A 20401-nucleotide genomic window follows, 5' to 3' on the forward strand; every position below is an offset into this window, starting at 1 on the left:
AACAGAGACACTGATGACCGGTGAAACAAACACAACTCATGATGTCCATGGGTTTGCTCGTAGATACAATAGAATGGACTTAATACCTGCTCTCAGGACTCTTCTCTATGACGGTGTGGAGCTGGCCCTCGGCCCCGTAGGAGCCCTTCCCCGAGCCGGAGGCCACGGAGCCAGAGGAGTGGTACCAGGAGGAGGTGGACCCCTTGTGGAGAGCCCTGAGGGAGCGAGCCTGATCCAGGCTGGACCACGAGTTTGGTCTCTCATGGTTCCTGATCGCCGCGTAGCTGTCGCTCCGCATGGGAGGAGCCGGCGCCCCCTTCAGGCTCTCGTAGGAACTGCGGCTGGCGCTCTGACCCCAAATGGGCCCAACACTGTGACGGTTGGGGTTAATACCATGGTTACCACCACCGCTGCTTCCGCCACTGCTGTTACTACTGGTGGTGCGGTAACAGGCGGCCCCGGCCACACTACAAGACCCCGCCCTGCCAGTCTCGTGGCTGCGTAGCAACGCAGCAGAGGCGGAGCTAACCTCGTGCTCCTGAGCACCGCCTTGCTGGGGGTCGTAGACCGTACGGACATATCGGATGTCAGCTTGCTGCATTCCCTCTGCCCCGGCCCCGCCCCCTCCACTAATCCCGCCCCTCTGCGGAACCGTCTCCATGGAGTACGATCTCTCTTTACCAAAGGTCGGAGCGGCCGCAAGGTACTCTGGGATACTAGAGCTGGTGGAGAAGGAGGAGTAGGCTGAGTCTCTCTTGCTGTGAAGGTGGTCCATGCTGTTGGAGGACTTGGAGGCAGACAGCTGGTGGCAGGAAGAGCTGGAGAGTACAGAACTACTTTATTTATCCTTACTGGATTGATTGAATTTATTAGCTAATTAGCAGTAGTAGGCTGCTCCAGCTGGAGACAGCATAACATATGATGTAGGGTAAAAACCATGATCAACCTGGAGGCTTATTTACTCTGGAAATGATGATTACAGAGACAAGACAAGGATCAATAAGGCATAACAAAAAGGTAACAGAAAAAGCCCATTAACAAGAGCAGCACCTGTAGGCTGGGTGGCCGTGGTGCTCCCCAAGGCTCTCCATACTTCCTCTAGAACTGTACTGATCTGGACTCTTCCTTAGGTAACCTGGGTCGTAGCCCGACAGGTCTGTAGTAGACGCACTGGGGAAGAGAAAGAGAGAGAGATGTAAAGGAGGGAGAGAGAGAGAGACAGAGAGGAATAAGAGAGAGAAGAGAGAGAGAGAGACAGAGAGGAATAAGAGAGAGAAGAGAGAGAGACAGAGAGAGAGCGAGAGAGACAGAGAGAGAGGAATAAGAGAGAGAAGAGAGAGAGAGGAATAAGAGAGAGGAGAGAGAGAGAGAGGAATAAGAGAGAGACGAGAGAGAGAGAGAGACAGAGAGGAATAAGAGAGAGAAGAAAGAGAGAGAGACAGAGAGGAATAAGAGAGAGAAGAGAGAGAGAGGAATAAGAGATAGAAGAGAGAGAGAGGTGTAAAGGAGAAAGGGAAAGAGAGGCAGAGAGGAATAAGAGAGAGAAGAGAGAGAGAGAGAGGAATAAGAGAGAGAGAGAGAGAGAGAGGAATAACAGAGAAGAGAGAGAGGTGTAAAGGAGAAAGGGAAAGAGAGGCAGAGAGGAATAAGAGAGAGAAGAGAGAGAGAGAAATAACATAGAGAAGAGAGAGAGAGAGGAATAAGATAGAGAAGAGAGAGGTGTAAAGGAGAAAGGGAAAGAGAGAGAGAGGAGTAAGAGAGAAGATAGAGAGAGATAGAGAGAGAGAGAAAGAGGAATAAGAGAGAGAGAGGAATAAGAGAGAGAAGATAGAGAGAGAGAGACAGAGAGAGAGAGAGGTGTAAAGGAGAAAGGGAAATAGAGGCAGAGAGGAATAAGAGAGAGAAGAGAGAGAGAGAGGAATAACAGAGAAGAGAGAGAGAGAGAGAGAGAGAGAGAGAGGAATAAGATAGAGAAGAGAGAGGTGTAAAGGAGAAAGGGAAAGAGAGGCAGAGAGGGATAAGAGAGAGAAGAGAGAGAGAGGAATAACATAGAGAAGAGAGAGAGAGAGAGAGGGGAATAAGAGAGAGAGAGAGAGAGGTGTAAAGGAGAAAGGGAAAGAGAGGCAGAGAGGAATAAGAGAGAGAAGAGAGAGAGAGAGATGAATAACATAGAGAAGAGAGAGAGAGGAATACGAGAGAGAGAGAGAGAGGAATAACATAGAGAAGATAGAGAGGTGTAAAGGAGAAAGGGAAAGAGAGGCAGAGAGGGATAAGAGAGAGAAGAGAGAGAGGAATAACATAGAGAAGAGAGAGAGAGAGAGGAATAAGATAGAGAAGAGAGAGGTGTAAAGGAGAAAGGGAAAGAGAGAGAGAGGAGTAAGAGAAAAGATAGAGAGAGAGCAATAGAGAGACAGAGGAGAGAGAGAGAGAGAGAGAGAGGAATAAGAGAGAGAGACAGAGAGAGGGAGAGAGGTGTAAAGGAGAAAGGGAAAGAGAGGCAGAGAGGAATAAGAGAGAGAAGAGAGAGAGAGGAATAACATAGAGAAGAGAGAGAGAGGAATAAGAGAGAGAGAAATAACATAGAGAAGAGAGAGAGGTGTAAAGGAGAAAGGGAAAGAGAGGCAGAGAGGAATAAGAGAGAGAAGAGAGAGAGAGGAATAACATAGAGAAGAGACATAGAGTAGTTCCGGTTGGAGCGAGCGGCCGCATCTACACTTCGGTCCGCAGGTAGTATAACTTTTTATAACTTTTCATTACATATCGTTATAGTACAACGGTTTGATTTGTCTAATCTTAGCAATTTCTTCTTAGCCAGCTACATAGCCGTCCTTGTATCAACGACAATTGCATAATTATCGTATTTCGTCGTCCTAACGTATCTGCCCAGCAGCTAGCTAAGCAGCTAGCTAAGCAGCTAAGCAGCTAGCTAACATCCACTGTCCACTAGCACTGTAGTAACTATTACACTCAACTGAACGACTCGATTAGCGTAGTGTCAGCTAGCTACATAGTTGTCTTCGTATCCAAGATAATTGTGCAGTTTAGAGTGTGTAGACTTAGAGTGATTATCTTAATTTACCGAGGTTAGCTAGCCAGCTATTTGTCGTCCTTAACGTAGGAAATGCTGCTAGCTAGCTAGCCAACAGCTAGCCAACCTCTACCGAATTGAACTCCAACTACCCGGTCAACATTCCGCGTCTTTCCACAGGTAGTATCACATTTTCATTTCACTTCATTACAGTACAACGGTTTGATTTGTTTGATCGTAGCTAGCCAGCTACATAGCCGTCTTTGTATCTAAGACAATTGTGTAGTCTAGAGCGATTTTCTAGGTTAGCTTTCTAGGTTAGCTGGCCAGCTATTGTCGTTCTTCTACTGTTTGAATAGCAGCACCGTAGTAACTATTACAGTACAACGGTTTGTTTTGTTTGATCGTAGCTAGCTAGATACATAGCCGTCTTTGTATCTAAGACAATTGTGTAGCCTAGAGCGATTTTCTAGGTTAGCCAGCCAGCTATTGTCGTTCTTTTAAGTAACGGAACGCAATCAACCTTGCTAGCTAGCCAGCTAGCCCCGAATAGCAGCACTGTAGAAACTATTACACTCGACGGAACGACTTGATTAGTGTAGTGTCAACATCGCAGCCACTACCAGCTAGCCTACTCCAGCAGTACTGTTTCATTTCAATCATTTTAGTCAATAAGATTCTTGCTACGTAAGCTTAACTTTCTGAACATTCGAGACGTGTAGTCCACTTGTCATTCCAATCTCCTTTGCATTAGCGTAGCCTCTTCTGTACCCTGTTAACTATGTGTCTATCTATCCCTGTTCTCTCCTCTCTGCACAGACCATACAAACGCTCCACACCGCGTGGCCGCGGCCACCCTAATCTGGTGGTCCCAGCGCGCACGACCCACGTGGAGTTCCTGGTCTCCGGTAGCCTCTGGAACTGCCGATCTGCGGCCAACAAGGCAGAGTTCATCTCAGCCTATGCCTCCCTCCAGTCCCTCGACTTCCTGGCACTGACGGAAACATGGATCACCACAGATAACACTGCTACTCCTACTGCTCTCTCTTCGTCCACCCACGTGTTCTCGCACACCCCGAGAGCTTCTGGTCAGCGGGGTGGTGGCACCGGGATCCTCATCTCTCCCAAGTGGTCATTTCTCTCTCTCCCCTTACCCATCTATCTATCGCCTCCTTTGAATTCCATGCTGTCACAGTTACCAGCCCTTTCAAGCTTAACATTCTTATCATTTATCGCCCTCCAGGTTCCCTCGGAGAGTTCATCAATGAGCTTGATGCCTTGATAAGCTCCTTTCCTGAGGACGGCTCACCTCTCACAGTCCTGGGCGACTTTAACCTCCCCACGTCTACCTTTGACTCATTCCTCTCTGCCTCCTTCTTTCCACTCCTCTCCTCTTTTGACCTCACCCTCTCACCTTCCCCCCTACTCACAAGGCAGGCAATACGCCGACCTCATCTTTACTAGATGCTGTTCTTCCACTAACCTCACTGCAACTCCCCTCCAAGTCTCCGACCACTACCTTGTATCCTTTTCCCTCTCGCTCTCATCCAACACTTCCCACACTGCCCCTACTCGGATGGTATCGCGCCGTCCCAACCTTCGCTCTCTCTCCCCCGCTACTCTTTCCTCTTCCATCCTTTCATCTCTTCCCTCTGCTCATACCTTCTCCAACCTTTCTCCTGACTCTGCCTCCTCAACCCTCCTCTCTTCCCTTTCTGCATCCTTTGACTCTCTATGTCCCCTATCCTCCAGGCCGGCTCGGTCCTCCCCTCCCGCTCCGTGGCTCGATGACTCATTGCGAGCTCACAGAACAGAGCTCCGGGCAGCCGAGCGGAAATGGAGGAAAACCCGCCTCCCTGCGGACCTGGCATCCTTTCACTCCCTCCTCTCTACATTTTCCTCCTCTGTCTCTGCTGCTAAAGCCACTTTCTACCACTCTAAATTCCAAGCATCTGCCTCTAACCCTAGGAAGCTCTTTGCCACCTTCTCCTCCCTTCTGAATCCTCCTCCCCCCCCCCCTCCTCCCTCTCTGCAGATGACTTCGTCAACCATTTTGAAAAGAAGGTCGACGACATCCGATCCTCGTTTGCTAAGTCAAACGACACCGCTGGTTCTGCTCACACTGCCCTACCCTGTGCTCTGACCTCTTTCTCCCCTCTCTCTCCAGATGAAATCTCGCTTCTTGTGACGGCCGGCCGCCCAACAACCTGCCCGCTCGACCCTATCCCCTCCTCTCTCCTCCAGACCATTTCCGGGGACCTTCTCCCTTACCTCACCTCGCTCATCAACTCATCCCTGACCGCTGGCCACGTCCCTTCCGTCTTCAAGAGAGCGAGAGTTGCACCCCTTCTGAAGAAACCTACACTCGATCCCTCCGATGTCAACAACTACAGACCAGTATCCCTTCTTTCTTTTCTCTCCAAAACTCTTGAACGTGCCGTCCTTGGCCAGCTCTCCCTCTATCTCTCTCAGAATGACCTTCTTGATCCAAATCAGTCAGGTTTCAAGACTAGTCATTCAACTGAGACTGCTCTTCTCTGCATCACGGAGGCGCTCCGCACTGCTAAAGCTAACTCTCTCTCCTCTGCTCTCATCCTTCTAGACCTATCGGCTGCCTTCGATACTGTGAACCATTAGATCCTCCTCTCCACCCTCTCCGAGTTGGGCATCTCCGGCGCGGCCCACGCTTGGATTGCGTCCTACCTGACAGGTCGCTCCTACCAGGTGGCGTGGCGAGAATCTGTCTCCTCGCCACGCGCTCTCACCACTGGTGTCCCCCAGGGCTCTGTTCTAGGCCCTCTCCTATTCTCGCTATACACCAAGTCACTTGGCTCTGTCATAACCTCACATGGTCTCTCCTATCATTGCTATGCTGACGACACACAATTAATCTTCTCCTTTCCCCCTTCTGATGACCAGGTGGCGAATCGCATCTCTGCATGTCTGGCAGACATATCAGTGTGGATGACGGATCACCACCTCAAGCTGAACCTCGGCAAGACGGAGCTGCTCTTCCTCCCGGGAAGGACTGCCCGTTCCATGATCTCGCCATCACGGTTGACAACTCCATTGTGTCCTCCTCCCAGAGCGCTAAGAACCTTGGCGTGATCCTGGACAACACCCTGTCGTTCTCAACCAACATCATGGCGGTGGCCCGTTCCTGTAGGTTCATGCTCTACAACATCCGCAGAGTACGACCCTGCCTCACACAGGAAGCGGCGCAGGTCCTAATCCAGGCACTTGTCATCTCCCGTCTGGATTACTGCAACTCGCTGTTGGCTGGGCTCCCTGCCTGTGCCATTAAACCCCTACAACTCATCCAGAACGCCGCAGCCCGTCTGGTGTTCAACCTTCCCAAGTTCTCTCACGTCACCCCGCTCCTCCGCTCTCTCCACTGGCTTCCAGTTGAAGCTCGCATCCGCTACAAGACCATGGTGCTTGCCTACGGAGCTGTGAGGGGAACGGCACCGCAGTACCTCCAGGCTCTGATCAGGCCCTACACCCAAGCAAGGGCACTGCGTTCATCCACCTCTGGCCTGCTCGCCTCCCTACCATTGAGGAAGTACAGTTCCCGCTCAGCCCAGTCAAAACTGTTCGCTGCTCTGGCCCCCAATGGTGGAACAAACTCCCTCACGACGCCAGGACAGCGGAGTCAATCACCACCTTCCGGAGACACCTGAAACCCCACCTCTTCAAGGAATACCTAGGATAGGATAAGTAATCCTTTCACCCCCCCCCCCCTTAATGACTTAGATGCACTATTGTAAAGTGGCTGTTCCACTGGATGTCAGAAGGTGAATTCACCAATTTGTAAGTCGCTCTGGATAAGAGCGTCTGCTAAATGACTTAAATGTAATGTAAATGTAAAGAGAGAGAGAGAGAGGAATAAGATAGAGAAGAGAGAGGTGTAAAGGAGAAAGGGAAAGAGAGAGAGAGGAATAAGAGAGAGAAGATAGAGAGAGGAATAACAGAGAAGAGAGAGAGAGGAATAACATAGAGAAGAGAGAGAGAGAGAGAGAGAAATAAGAGAGAGAAGAGAGAGAGGTGTAAAGGAGAAAGGGAAAAAGAGGCAAAGAGGAATAAGAGAGAGAAGAGAGAGAGAGAGAGAGGAATAAGAGAGAGAGAGAGGAATAACAGAGAAGAGAGAGAGGTGTAAAGGAGAAAGGGAAAGAGAGGCAGAGAGGAATAAGAGAGAGAAGAGAGAGAGAGGAATAAGATAGAGAAGAGAGAGGTGTAAAGGAGAAAGGGAAAGAGAGAGAGAGAGGAATAAGAGAGAAGAGAGAGAGAGAGAGAGAGAGAGAGAGAGAGAGAGAGAGAGAGAGAGAGAGAGAGAGAGGAATAACATAGAAAAGAGAGAGAGAGGAATAACATAGAGAATAGAGAGAGAGAGAGAGAGAGAGAGAGAGAGAGAGAGAGGTGTAAAGAAGAAAGGGAGAGAGAGACAGAGAGGAATAAGAAAGAGAAGAGAGAGAGAGAGGAATAACATAGAAAAGATAGAGAGAGGAATAACATAGAGAAGAGAGAGAGAGAGAGAAGAGAGAGAGAGGAATAACATAGAAAAGATAGAGAGAGGAATAACATAGAGAAGAGAGAGAGAGAGAGAGAGAGGTGTAAAGGAGAGAGAGAGGGAGAGACAGAGAGGAATAAGAGAGAGAAGAAGAAACTATCAACATCACATCCTGCTGTCACTCTGCTAACACAACAGGCAGATGGACAAATAGGAACTAAAATTACAGGATATTTTATTGTCCATTTCCATGGAAATGAATTAAGTGAAGTCAGCAATAGACTTATAACCAAATACTTACTGGTTAAAACAACAGGTTTCTGTTTAATGGGAAATGTATTTTCACAGTACCGTTACCAGCTCCTGCATCTCTCCGTTACTATCTTGATGTATTGTCTGTGATGGGGGCTACATGGGCCGATTTCAAGTTTTCATAACAATCGGAAATCTGTATTTTTGGGCGCCGATATCTGATTTAAATGTAAAAAAATTAAAAATAAAATTGACCTTTATTTAAACAGGCAAGTCAGTTAAGAACACATTCTTATTTTCAATGACGGCCTAGGAACTGTGGGTTAACTGCCTTGTTCAGGGGCAGAACGACACATTTTCACCTTGTCAGCTCAGGGGATCAATCTTGCAGCCGCAACAGTAGAAGCCAAGGCACTAGGGATGGAGGTGTGACCAGACACTAGGGATGGAGGTGTGACTGGGGATGGAGGTGTGACCAGGCACTAGGGATGGAGGTGTGACCAGACACTAGGGATGGAGGTGTGACCAGGCACTAGGGATGGAGGTGTGACCAGACACTAGGGATGGAGGTGTGACCAGACACTAGGGATGGAGGTGTGACCAGGCACTAGGGATGGAGGTGTAACCAGGCACTAGGGATGGAGGTGTGACCAGACACTAGGGATGGAGGTGTGACTAGACACTAGGGATGGAGGTGTGACTGGGGATGGAGGTGTGACCAGACACTAGGGATGGAGGTGTGACCAGACACTAGGGATGGAGGTGCGACCAGGCACTAGGGATGGAGGTGTGACCAGGCACTAGCGATAGAGGTGTGACCAGGCACTAGGGATGGAGGTGTGACCAGGCACTATAGGGATGGAGGTGTGACCAGGCACTATAGGGATGGAGGTGTGACCAGACACTAGGGATGGAGGTGTGACTAGGGATGGAGGTGTGACCAGGCACTATTGGGATGGAGGTGTGACCAGGCACTAGGGATGGAGGTGTGACCAGGCACTATTGGGATGGAGGTGTGACCAGACACTAGGGATGGAGGTGTGACTAGACACTAGGGATGGAGGTGTGACCAGACACTAGGGATGGAGGTGTGACCAGACACTAGGGATGGAGGTGTGACCAGACACTAGGGATGGAGGTGTGACCAGGCACTAGGGATGGAGGTTTGACCAGACACTAGGGATGGAGGTGTGACTAGACACTAGGGATGGAGGTGTGACTAGACACTAGGGATGGAGGTCTGACTAGACACTAGGGATGGAGGTGTAACTAGACACTAGGGATGGAGGTGTGACTAGACACTAGGGATGGAGGTGTGACTAGACACTAGGGATGGAGGTGTGACTAGACACTAGTGATGGAGGTGTGACTAGACACTAGGGATGGAGGTGTGACCAGACACTAGGGATGGAGGTTTGACCAGACACTAGGGATGGAGGTGTGACCAGACACTAGGGATGGAGGTGTGACCAGAAACTAGGGATGGAGGTTTGACTAGACACTAGGGATGGAGGTGTGACTAGACACTAGGGATGGAGGTATGACCAGACACTTGGGATGGAGGTGTGACCAGACACTTGGGATGGAGGTGTGACCAGACACTAGGGATGGAGGTGTGACCAGACACTAGGGATGGAGGTGTGACCAGACACTAGGGATGGAGGTGTGACTAGACACTAGGGATGGAGGTGTGACTAGACACTAGGGATGGAGGTGTGACCAGACACTAGGGATGGAGGTGTGACCAGACACTAGGGATGGAGGTGTGACCAGACACTAGGGATGGAGGTGTGATCAGACACTAGGGATGGAGGTGTGACTAGACACTAGGGATGGAGGTGTGACTAGACACTAGGGATGGAGGTGTGACTAGACACTAGGGATGGAGGTGTGACCAGACACTAGGGATGGAGGTGTGACCAGACACTAGGGATGGAGGTGTGACCAGACACTAGGGATGGAGGTGTGACCAGACACTAGGGATGGAGGTGTGATCAGACACTAGGGATGGAGGTGTGACTAGACACTAGGGATGGAGGTGTGACTAGACACTAGGGATGGTGGTGTGACCAGACACTAGGGATGGAGGTGTGACTAGACACTAGGGATGGAGGTGTGACTAGACACTAGGGATGGAGGTGTGACCAGACACTAGGGATGGAGGTGTGACCAGACACTAGGGATGGAGGTGTGACTAGACACTAGGGATGGAGGTGTGACCAGACACTAGGGATGGAGGTGTGACCAGACACTAGGGATGGAGGTGTGACTAGACACTAGGGATGGAGGTGTGACCAGACACTAGGGATGGAGGTGTGACCAGGCACTAGGGATGGAGGTGTGAGTAGACACTAGGGATGGAGGTGTGACTAGACACTAGGGATGGAGGTGTGACCAGACACTAGGGATGGAGGTGTGACCAGACACTAGGGATGGAGGTGTGACCAGACACTAGGGATGGAGGTGTGACCAGACACTAGGGATGGAGGTGTGACCAGACACTAGGGATGGAGGTGTGACCAGACACTAGGGATGGAGGTGTGACCAGACACTAGGGATGGAGGTGTGACCAGACACTAGGGATGGAGGTGTGACTAGACACTAGGGATGGAGGTGTGACCAGACACTAGGGATGGAGGTGTGACCAGACACTAGGGATGGAGGTGTGACCAGACACTAGGGATGGAGGTGTGACCAGACACTAGGGATGGAGGTGTGACCAGACACTAGGGATGGAGGTGTGAGTAGACACTAGGGATGGAGGTGTGACCAGACACTAGGGATGGAGGTGTGACCAGACACTAGGGATGGAGGTGTGACCAGACACTAGGGATGGAGGTGTGACCAGACACTAGGGATGGAGGTGTGACTAGGGATGGAGGTGTGACCAGACACTAGGGATGGAGGTGTGACCAGGCACTAGGGATGGAGGTGTGACTAGACACTAGGGATGGAGGTGTGACCAGGCACTATTGGGATGGAGGTGTGACCAGACACTAGGGATGGAGGTGTGACCAGGCACTATTGGGATGGAGGTGTGACCAGGCACTAGGGATGGAGGTGTGACTAGACACTAGGGATGGAGGTGTGACCAGGCACTATTGGGATGGAGGTGTGACTAGACACTAGGGATGGTGTTGTGACTAGACACTAGGGATGGAGGTGTGACCAGGCACTATTGGGATGGAGGTGTGACTAGACACTAGGGATGGAGTTGTGACTAGACACTAGGGATGGAGGTGTGACTAGACACTAGGGATGAAGGTGTGACCAGGCACTAGGGATGGAGGTGTGACTAGGCACTATTGGGATGGAGGTGTGACTAGGGATGGAGGTGTGACCAGGCACTAGGGATGGAGGTGTGACCAGGCACTATTGGGATGGAGGTGTGACCAGGCACTAGGGATGGAGGTGTGACCAGGCACTAGGGATGGAGGTGTGACCAGGCACTATTGGGATGGAGGTGTGACCAGGCACTAGGGATGGAGGTGTGACTAGGCACTATTGGGATGGAGGTGTGACCAGGCACTAGGGATGGAGGTGTGACCAGACACTAGGGATGGAGGTGTGATCAGACACTAGGGATGGAGGTGTGACTAGACACTAGGGATGGAGGTGTGACTAGACACTAGGGATGGTGGTGTGACCAGACACTAGGGATGGAGGTGTGACTAGACACTAGGGATGGAGGTGTGACTAGACACTAGGGATGGAGGTGTGACCAGACACTAGGGATGGAGGTGTGACCAGACACTAGGGATGGAGGTGTGACTAGACACTAGGGATGGAGGTGTGACCAGACACTAGGGATGGAGGTGTGACCAGACACTAGGGATGGAGGTGTGACTAGACACTAGGGATGGAGGTGTGACCAGACACTAGGGATGGAGGTGTGACCAGGCACTAGGGATGGAGGTGTGAGTAGACACTAGGGATGGAGGTGTGACTAGACACTAGGGATGGAGGTGTGACCAGACACTAGGGATGGAGGTGTGACCAGACACTAGGGATGGAGGTGTGACCAGACACTAGGGATGGAGGTGTGACCAGACACTAGGGATGGAGGTGTGACCAGACACTAGGGATGGAGGTGTGACCAGACACTAGGGATGGAGGTGTGACCAGACACTAGGGATGGAGGTGTGACTAGACACTAGGGATGGAGGTGTGACCAGACACTAGGGATGGAGGTGTGACCAGACACTAGGGATGGAGGTGTGACCAGACACTAGGGATGGAGGTGTGACCAGACACTAGGGATGGAGGTGTGACCAGACACTAGGGATGGAGGTGTGAGTAGACACTAGGGATGGAGGTGTGACCAGACACTAGGGATGGAGGTGTGACCAGACACTAGGGATGGAGGTGTGACCAGACACTAGGGATGGAGGTGTGACCAGACACTAGGGATGGAGGTGTGACTAGGGATGGAGGTGTGACCAGACACTAGGGATGGAGGTGTGACCAGGCACTAGGGATGGAGGTGTGACTAGACACTAGGGATGGAGGTGTGACCAGGCACTATTGGGATGGAGGTGTGACCAGACACTAGGGATGGAGGTGTGACCAGGCACTATTGGGATGGAGGTGTGACCAGGCACTAGGGATGGAGGTGTGACTAGACACTAGGGATGGAGGTGTGACCAGGCACTATTGGGATGGAGGTGTGACTAGACACTAGGGATGGTGTTGTGACTAGACACTAGGGATGGAGGTGTGACCAGGCACTATTGGGATGGAGGTGTGACTAGACACTAGGGATGGTGTTGTGACTAGACACTAGGGATGGAGGTGTGACTAGACACTAGGGATGAAGGTGTGACCAGGCACTAGGGATGGAGGTGTGACTAGGCACTATTGGGATGGAGGTGTGACTAGGGATGGAGGTGTGACCAGGCACTAGGGATGGAGGTGTGACCAGGCACTATTGGGATGGAGGTGTGACCAGGCACTAGGGATGGAGGTGTGACCAGGCACTAGGGATGGAGGTGTGACCAGGCACTATTGGGATGGAGGTGTGACCAGGCACTAGGGATGGAGGTGTGACTAGGCACTATTGGGATGGAGGTGTGACCAGGCACTAGGGATGGAGGTGTGACCAGGCACTATTGGGATGGAGGTGTGACCAGGCACTAGGGATGGAGGTGTGACTAGGCACTATTGGGATGGAGGTGTGACCAGGCACTAGGGATGGAGGTGTGACCAGGCACTAGGGATGGAGGTGTGACCAGGCACTATTGGGATGGAGGTGTGACCAGGCACTAGGGATGGAGGTTTGACCAGACACTAGGGATGGAGGTGTGACTAGACACTAGGGATGGAGGTGTGACTAGACACTAGGGATGGAGGTCTGACTAGACACTAGGGATGGAGGTGTAACTAGACACTAGGGATGGAGGTGTGACTAGACACTAGGGATGGAGGTGTGACTAGACACTAGGGATGGAGGTGTGACTAGACACTAGTGATGGAGGTGTGACTAGACACTAGGGATGGAGGTGTGACCAGACACTAGGGATGGAGGTTTGACCAGACACTAGGGATGGAGGTGTGACCAGACACTAGGGATGGAGGTGTGACCAGAAACTAGGGATGGAGGTTTGACTAGACACTAGGGATGGAGGTGTGACTAGACACTAGGGATGGAGGTATGACCAGACACTTGGGATGGAGGTGTGACCAGACACTTGGGATGGAGGTGTGACCAGACACTAGGGATGGAGGTGTGACCAGACACTAGGGATGGAGGTGTGACCAGACACTAGGGATGGAGGTGTGACCAGACACTAGGGATGGAGGTGTGACCAGACACTAGGGATGGAGGTGTGACTAGACACTAGGGATGGAGGTGTGACCAGACACTAGGGATGGAGGTGTGACCAGACACTAGGGATGGAGGTGTGACTAGACACTAGGGATGGAGGTGTGACTAGACACTAGGGATGGAGGTGTGACTAGACACTAGGGATGGAGGTGTGACTAGACACTAGGGATGGAGGTGTGACTAGACACTAGGGATGGTGGTGTGACCAGACACTAGGGATGGAGGTGTGACTAGACACTAGGGATGGAGGTGTGACTAGACACTAGGGATGGTGGTGTGACCAGACACTAGGGATGGAGGTGTGACTAGACACTAGGGATGGAGGTGTGACCAGACACTAGGGATGGAGGTGTGACCAGACACTAGGGATGGAGGTGTGACCAGACACTAGGGATGGAGGTGTGACCAGACACTAGGGATGGAGGTGTGACCAGACACTAGGGATGGAGGTGTGACCAGACACTAGGGATGGAGGTGTGACCAGACACTAGGGATGGAGGTGTGACTAGACACTAGGGATGGAGGTGTGACTAGACACTAGGGATGGAGGTGTGACCAGACACTAGGGATGGAGGTGTGACCAGACACACTAGGGATGGAGGTGTGACCAGACACTAGGGATGGAGGTGTGACCAGACACTAGGGATGGAGGTGTGACCAGACACTAGGGATGGAGGTGTGACCAGACACTAGGGATGGAGGTGTGACCAGACACTAGGGATGGAGGTGTGACCAGACACTAGGGATGGAGGTGTGACCAGACACTAGGGATGGAGGTGTGACTAGACACTAGGGATGGAGGTGTGACCAGACACTAGGGATGGAGGTGTGACCAGACACTAGGGATGGAGGTGTGACCAGACACTAGGGATGGAGGTGTGACCAGACACTAGGGATGGAGGTGTGACTAGACACTAGGGATGGAGGTGTGACTAGACACTAGGGATGGAGGTGTGACTAGACACTAGGGATGGAGGTGTGACCAGACACTAGGGATGGAGGTGTGACCAGACACTAGGGATGGAGGTGTGACCAGACACTAGGGATGGAGGTGTGACCAGACACTAGGGATGGAGGTGTGACCAGACACTAGGGATGGAGGTGTGAGTAGACACTAGGGATGGAGGTGTGACCAGACACTAGGGATGGAGGTGTGACCAGACACTAGGGATGGAGGTGTGACCAGACACTAGGGATGGAGGTGTGACCAGACACTAGGGATGGAGGTGTGACCAGACACTAGGGATGGAGGTGTGACCAGACACTAGGGATGGAGGTGTGACCAGACACTAGGGATGGAGGTGTGACCAGACACTAGGGATGGAGGTGTGACCAGACACTAGGGATGGAGGTGTGACCAGACACTAGGGATGGAGGTGTGACCAGACACTAGGGATGGAGGTGTGACTAGACACTAGGGATGGAGGTGTGACTAGACACTAGGGATGGAGGTGTGACTAGACACTAGGGATGGAGGTGTGACCAGACACTAGGGATGGAGGTGTGACCAGACACTAGGGATGGAGGTGTGACCAGACACTAGGGATGGAGGTGTGACCAGACACTAGGGATGGAGGTGTGACCAGACACTAGGGATGGAGGTGTGAGTAGACACTAGGGATGGAGGTGTGACCAGACACTAGGGATGGAGGTGTGACCAGACACTAGGGATGGAGGTGTGACCAGACACTAGGGATGGAGGTGTGACCAGACACTAGGGATGGAGGTGTGACCAGACACTAGGGATGGAGGTGTGACCAGACACTAGGGATGGAGGTGTGACCAGACACTAGGGATGGAGGTGTGACCAGACACTAGGGATGGAGGTGTGACCAGACACTAGGGATGGAGGTGTGACCAGACACTAGGGATGGAGGTGTGACCAGACACTAGGGATGGAGGTGTGAGTAGACACTAGGGATGGAGGTGTGACTAGACACTAGGGATGGAGGTGTGACCAGACACTAGGGATGGAGGTGTGACCAGACACTAGGGATGGAGGTGTGACCAGACACTAGGGATGGAGGTGTGACCAGACACTAGGGATGGAGGTGTGACCAGACACTAGGGATGGAGGTGTGACCAGACACTAGGGATGGAGGTGTGACTAGACACTAGGGATGGAGGTGTGACCAGACACTAGGGATGGAGGTGTGACCAGACACTAGGGATGGAGGTGTGACCAGACACTAGGGATGGAGGTGTGACCAGACACTAGGGATGGAGGTGTGACCAGACACTAGGGATGGAGGTGTGACCAGACACTAGGGATGGAGGTGTGACTAGGGATGGAGGTGTGACCAGACACTAGGGATGGAGGTGTGACCAGGCACTAGGGATGGAGGTGTGACTAGACACTAGGGATGGAGGTGTGACCAGGCACTATTGGGATGGAGGTGTGACCAGACACTAGGGATGGAGGTGTGACCAGGCACTATTGGGATGGAGGTGTGACCAGGCACTAGGGATGGAGGTGTGACTAGACACTAGGGATGGAGGTGTGACCAGGCACTATTGGGATGGAGGTGTGACTAGACACTAGGGATGGTGTTGTGACTAGACACTAGGGATGGAGGTGTGACCAGGCACTATTGGGATGGAGGTGTGACTAGACACTAGGGATGGTGTTGTGACTAGACACTAGGGATGGAGGTGTGACTAGACACTAGGGATGAAGGTGTGACCAGGCACTAGGGATGGAGGTGTGACTAGGCACTATTGGGATGGAGGTGTGACTAGGGATGGAGGTGTGACCAGGCACTAGGGATGGAGGTGTGACCAGGCACTATTGGGATGGAGGTGTGACCAGGCACTAGGGATGGAGGTGTGACCAGGCACTAGGGATGGAGGTGTGACCAGGCACTATTGGGATGGAGGTGTGACCAGGCACTAGGGATGGAGGTGTGACTAGGCACTATTGGGATGGAGGTGTGACCAGGCACTAGGGATGGAGGTGTGACCAGGCACTATTGGGATGGAGGTGTGACCAGGCACTAGGGATGGAGGTGTGACTAGGCACTATTGGGATGGAGGTGTGACCAGGCACTAGGGATGGAGGTGTGACCAGGCACTAGGGATGGAGGTGTGACCAGGCACTATTGGGATGGAGGTGTGACCAGGCACTAGGGATGGAGGTTTGACCAGACACTAGGGATGGAGGTGTGACTAGACACTAGGGATGGAGGTGTGACTAGACACTAGGGATGGAGGTCTGACTAGACACTAGGGATGGAGGTGTAACTAGACACTAGGGATGGAGGTGTGACTAGACACTAGGGATGGAGGTGTGACTAGACACTAGGGATGGAGGTGTGACTAGACACTAGTGATGGAGGTGTGACTAGACACTAGGGATGGAGGTGTGACCAGACACTAGGGATGGAGGTTTGACCAGACACTAGGGATGGAGGTGTGACCAGACACTAGGGATGGAGGTGTGACCAGAAACTAGGGATGGAGGTTTGACTAGACACTAGGGATGGAGGTGTGACTAGACACTAGGGATGGAGGTATGACCAGACACTTGGGATGGAGGTGTGACCAGACACTTGGGATGGAGGTGTGACCAGACACTAGGGATGGAGGTGTGACTAGACACTAGGGATGGAGGTGTGACCAGACACTAGGGATGGAGGTGTGACCAGACACTAGGGATGGAGGTGTGACCAGACACTAGGGATGGAGGTGTGACCAGACACTAGGGATGGAGGTGTGACCAGACACTAGGGATGGAGGTGTGACTAGACACTAGGGATGGAGGTGTGACTAGACACTAGGGATGGAGGTGTGACTAGACACTAGGGATGGAGGTGTGACCAGACACTAGGGATGGAGGTGTGACCAGACACTAGGGATGGAGGTGTGACCAGACACTAGGGATGGAGGTGTGACCAGACACTAGGGATGGAGGTGTGACCAGACACTAGGGATGGAGGTGTGAGTAGACACTAGGGATGGAGGTGTGACCAGACACTAGGGATGGAGGTGTGACCAGACACTAGGGATGGAGGTGTGACCAGACACTAGGGATGGAGGTGTGACCAGACACTAGGGATGGAGGTGTGACCAGACACTAGGGATGGAGGTGTGACCAGACACTAGGGATGGAGGTGTGACCAGACACTAGGGATGGAGGTGTGACCAGACACTAGGGATGGAGGTGTGACCAGACACTAGGGATGGAGGTGTGACCAGACACTAGGGATGGAGGTGTGACCAGACACTAGGGATGGAGGTGTGACCAGACACTAGGGATGGAGGTGTGAGTAGACACTAGGGATGGAGGTGTGACTAGACACTAGGGATGGAGGTGTGACCAGACACTAGGGATGGAGGTGTGACCAGACACTAGGGATGGAGGTGTGACCAGACACTAGGGATGGAGGTGTGACCAGACACTAGGGATGGAGGTGTGACCAGACACTAGGGATGGAGGTGTGACCAGACACTAGGGATGGAGGTGTGACTAGACACTAGGGATGGAGGTGTGACCAGACACTAGGGATGGAGGTGTGACCAGACACTAGGGATGGAGGTGTGACCAGACACTAGGGATGGAGGTGTGACCAGACACTAGGGATGGAGGTGTGACCAGACACTAGGGATGGAGGTGTGACCAGACACTAGGGATGGAGGTGTGACCAGACACTAGGGATGGAGGTGTGACCAGACACTAGGGATGGAGGTGTGACCAGACACTAGGGATGGAGGTGTGACCAGACACTAGGGATGGAGGTGTGACCAGACACTAGGGATGGAGGTGTGACCAGACACTAGGGATGGAGGTGTGACTAGACACTAGGGATGGAGGTGTGACTAGACACTAGGGATGGAGGTGTGACCAGACACTAGGGATGGAGGTGTGACCAGACACTAGGGATGGAGGTGTGACCAGACACTAGGGATGGAGGTGTGACCAGACACTAGGGATGGAGGTGTGACCAGACACTAGGGATGGAGGTGTGACTAGACACTAGGGATGGAGGTGTGACTAGACACTAGGGATGGAGGTGTGACCAGACACTAGGGATGGAGGTGTGACCAGACACTAGGGATGGAGGTGTGACCAGACACTAGGGATGGAGGTGTGACCAGACACTAGGGATGGAGGTGTGACCAGACACTAGGGATGGAGGTGTGAGTATGCGGGTCAGGACAGAGGAGATGTAGTCGTTGTCTATGTCTGTAAATTGTAGTTCGTATGTATAAGTTTGTAACTGAAGAGATTTTTTTCATGATGTAACAATTCCCCACCGATTTATCCAGAATAAACAATAGCAGTTCCCCGTTGATTAAGCCAGTTTCAAACATCAATGAGGCCACTGGGCTTGTTGCCCTTGTATGGTTATATAGGTGGAGGAGGGGGGATGGGTGTGTGTCTGTGTGTGTGTGTGTGTGTGTGTGCGTACATGTGACGTGTGTGTAGCCTGCATGCCTGTGTGTGTGTGCGTGTGTGTGTGTGTGTGTGTGTCGTCTGCATGCCTGTGTGTGTGTTTGTGACGTGTGTGTAGTCTGCATTCCTGTGTGTGTGTGTGTGTGTGTGTGTGTGTGTGTGTGTGTGTGTGTGTGACGTCTGCATGCCTGTGTGTGTGTGTGTGTGTGTGTGTGTGTGTGTGTGTGTGTGTGTGTGTGTGTGTGTGTGTGTGTGTGTGTGTGTGTGTGTGTGTGTGTGTGTGTGTGTAGTCTGCATGCCTGTGTGGTGTGTATGTGTGTGTGTGTGTGTAGTCCGCATGCCTGTGTGTGTGTGTGTGTGTGTGTGTGTGTGTGTGTGTGTGTTTGTGACGTGTGTGTAGTCTGCATGCCTGTGTGTGTGTGTGTGTGTGTGTGTGTGTGTGTGTGTGTGTGTGTGTGACGTGTGTGTAGTCTGCATGCCTGTGTGTGTGTGTGTGTGCTGGGGGATGGTAGGGGCCCAGTGTTGGTTCATATTTCTACAGCAGTAATGACGATGAGGAGGACGTAACAGCTCTGAGATCAGCACTAATCGCTCTTATAGCAGCGCAATTACCTCAAGTTCTCTCCTACCAATTACCTTCATTTCTCTCCTACCATACTCTCAGAACTGGACAGGCTGCTATTTGCCTCTCCCTCTCTCTCCTCTACCCTCTCTCCCTCTCTCTCCTCTACCCTCTCTCCCTCTCTCTCCTCCACCCTCTCTCCCTCTCTCTCCTCCACCCTCTCTCCCTCTCTCTCCTCTCTCTCCTCCACCCTCTCTCCCTCTCTCTCCTCCACCCTCTCTCTCCTCTCTCCCCTCTCTCTCCTCTCTCTCCTCCACCCTCTCTCACTCTCTCTCCTCTCTCTTCTCCACCCTCTCTCCCTCTCTCTCCTCTCTCTCCTCCACCCTCTCTCCCTCTCCTCCACCCTCTCTCACGTTCTCTCTCAGCAATTAACTGCCGACATTGGACGACCCGAGAGGGAGTGGGAGCTGCCATGGGAACGGTAGAGGTTGAGGGGAGGTGTCACCAGGAATGTCCATCCATAGCAGACAGATGACGTCAATACCCCCCCCCACCCCACCTCACCCCCTCCCACCACCCCCTCATTATTTTCTGACATCACTGACTGATAGGGCCTCAATGTCCTGGTCTGAACTCAACAACAGTCTACATATAGACGGGTTGGTTGTTTAGCAACCAAAGTGCCGTGGGTACAACTATGGTGCAAAACGGACGGTGTTGGCTTTGATTGTTAACAACATGTAAACTATATTTAGCCTCCAAATGTTTACTGAAAACATAAATAAATGTGCACAATGAACACTTGTTGTCTCTCAAATACACCGTTACAGTTGTTG

At 52.1% G+C, this 20401-nt stretch overlaps 1 protein-coding gene across 1 annotated transcript in view; it reads right to left on the reverse strand.

Annotated features, from left to right (window-relative positions):
* LOC135548067 (protein Shroom3-like) overlaps positions 1 to 20401 on the reverse strand; it is a 194126-nt gene that overhangs the window by 46862 nt on the left and 126863 nt on the right. The window contains 2 exon segments of the mRNA XM_064977303.1: positions 87 to 818; positions 1051 to 1170. Of these exon segments, the coding sequence (XP_064833375.1) occupies positions 87 to 818; positions 1051 to 1170 (852 nt within the window).

The sequence above is a fragment of the Oncorhynchus masou genome, chromosome 11 (assembly GCF_036934945.1).
Source record: "Oncorhynchus masou masou isolate Uvic2021 chromosome 11, UVic_Omas_1.1, whole genome shotgun sequence".
In the NCBI taxonomy this organism is placed as follows: domain Eukaryota; kingdom Metazoa; phylum Chordata; class Actinopteri; order Salmoniformes; family Salmonidae; genus Oncorhynchus; species Oncorhynchus masou.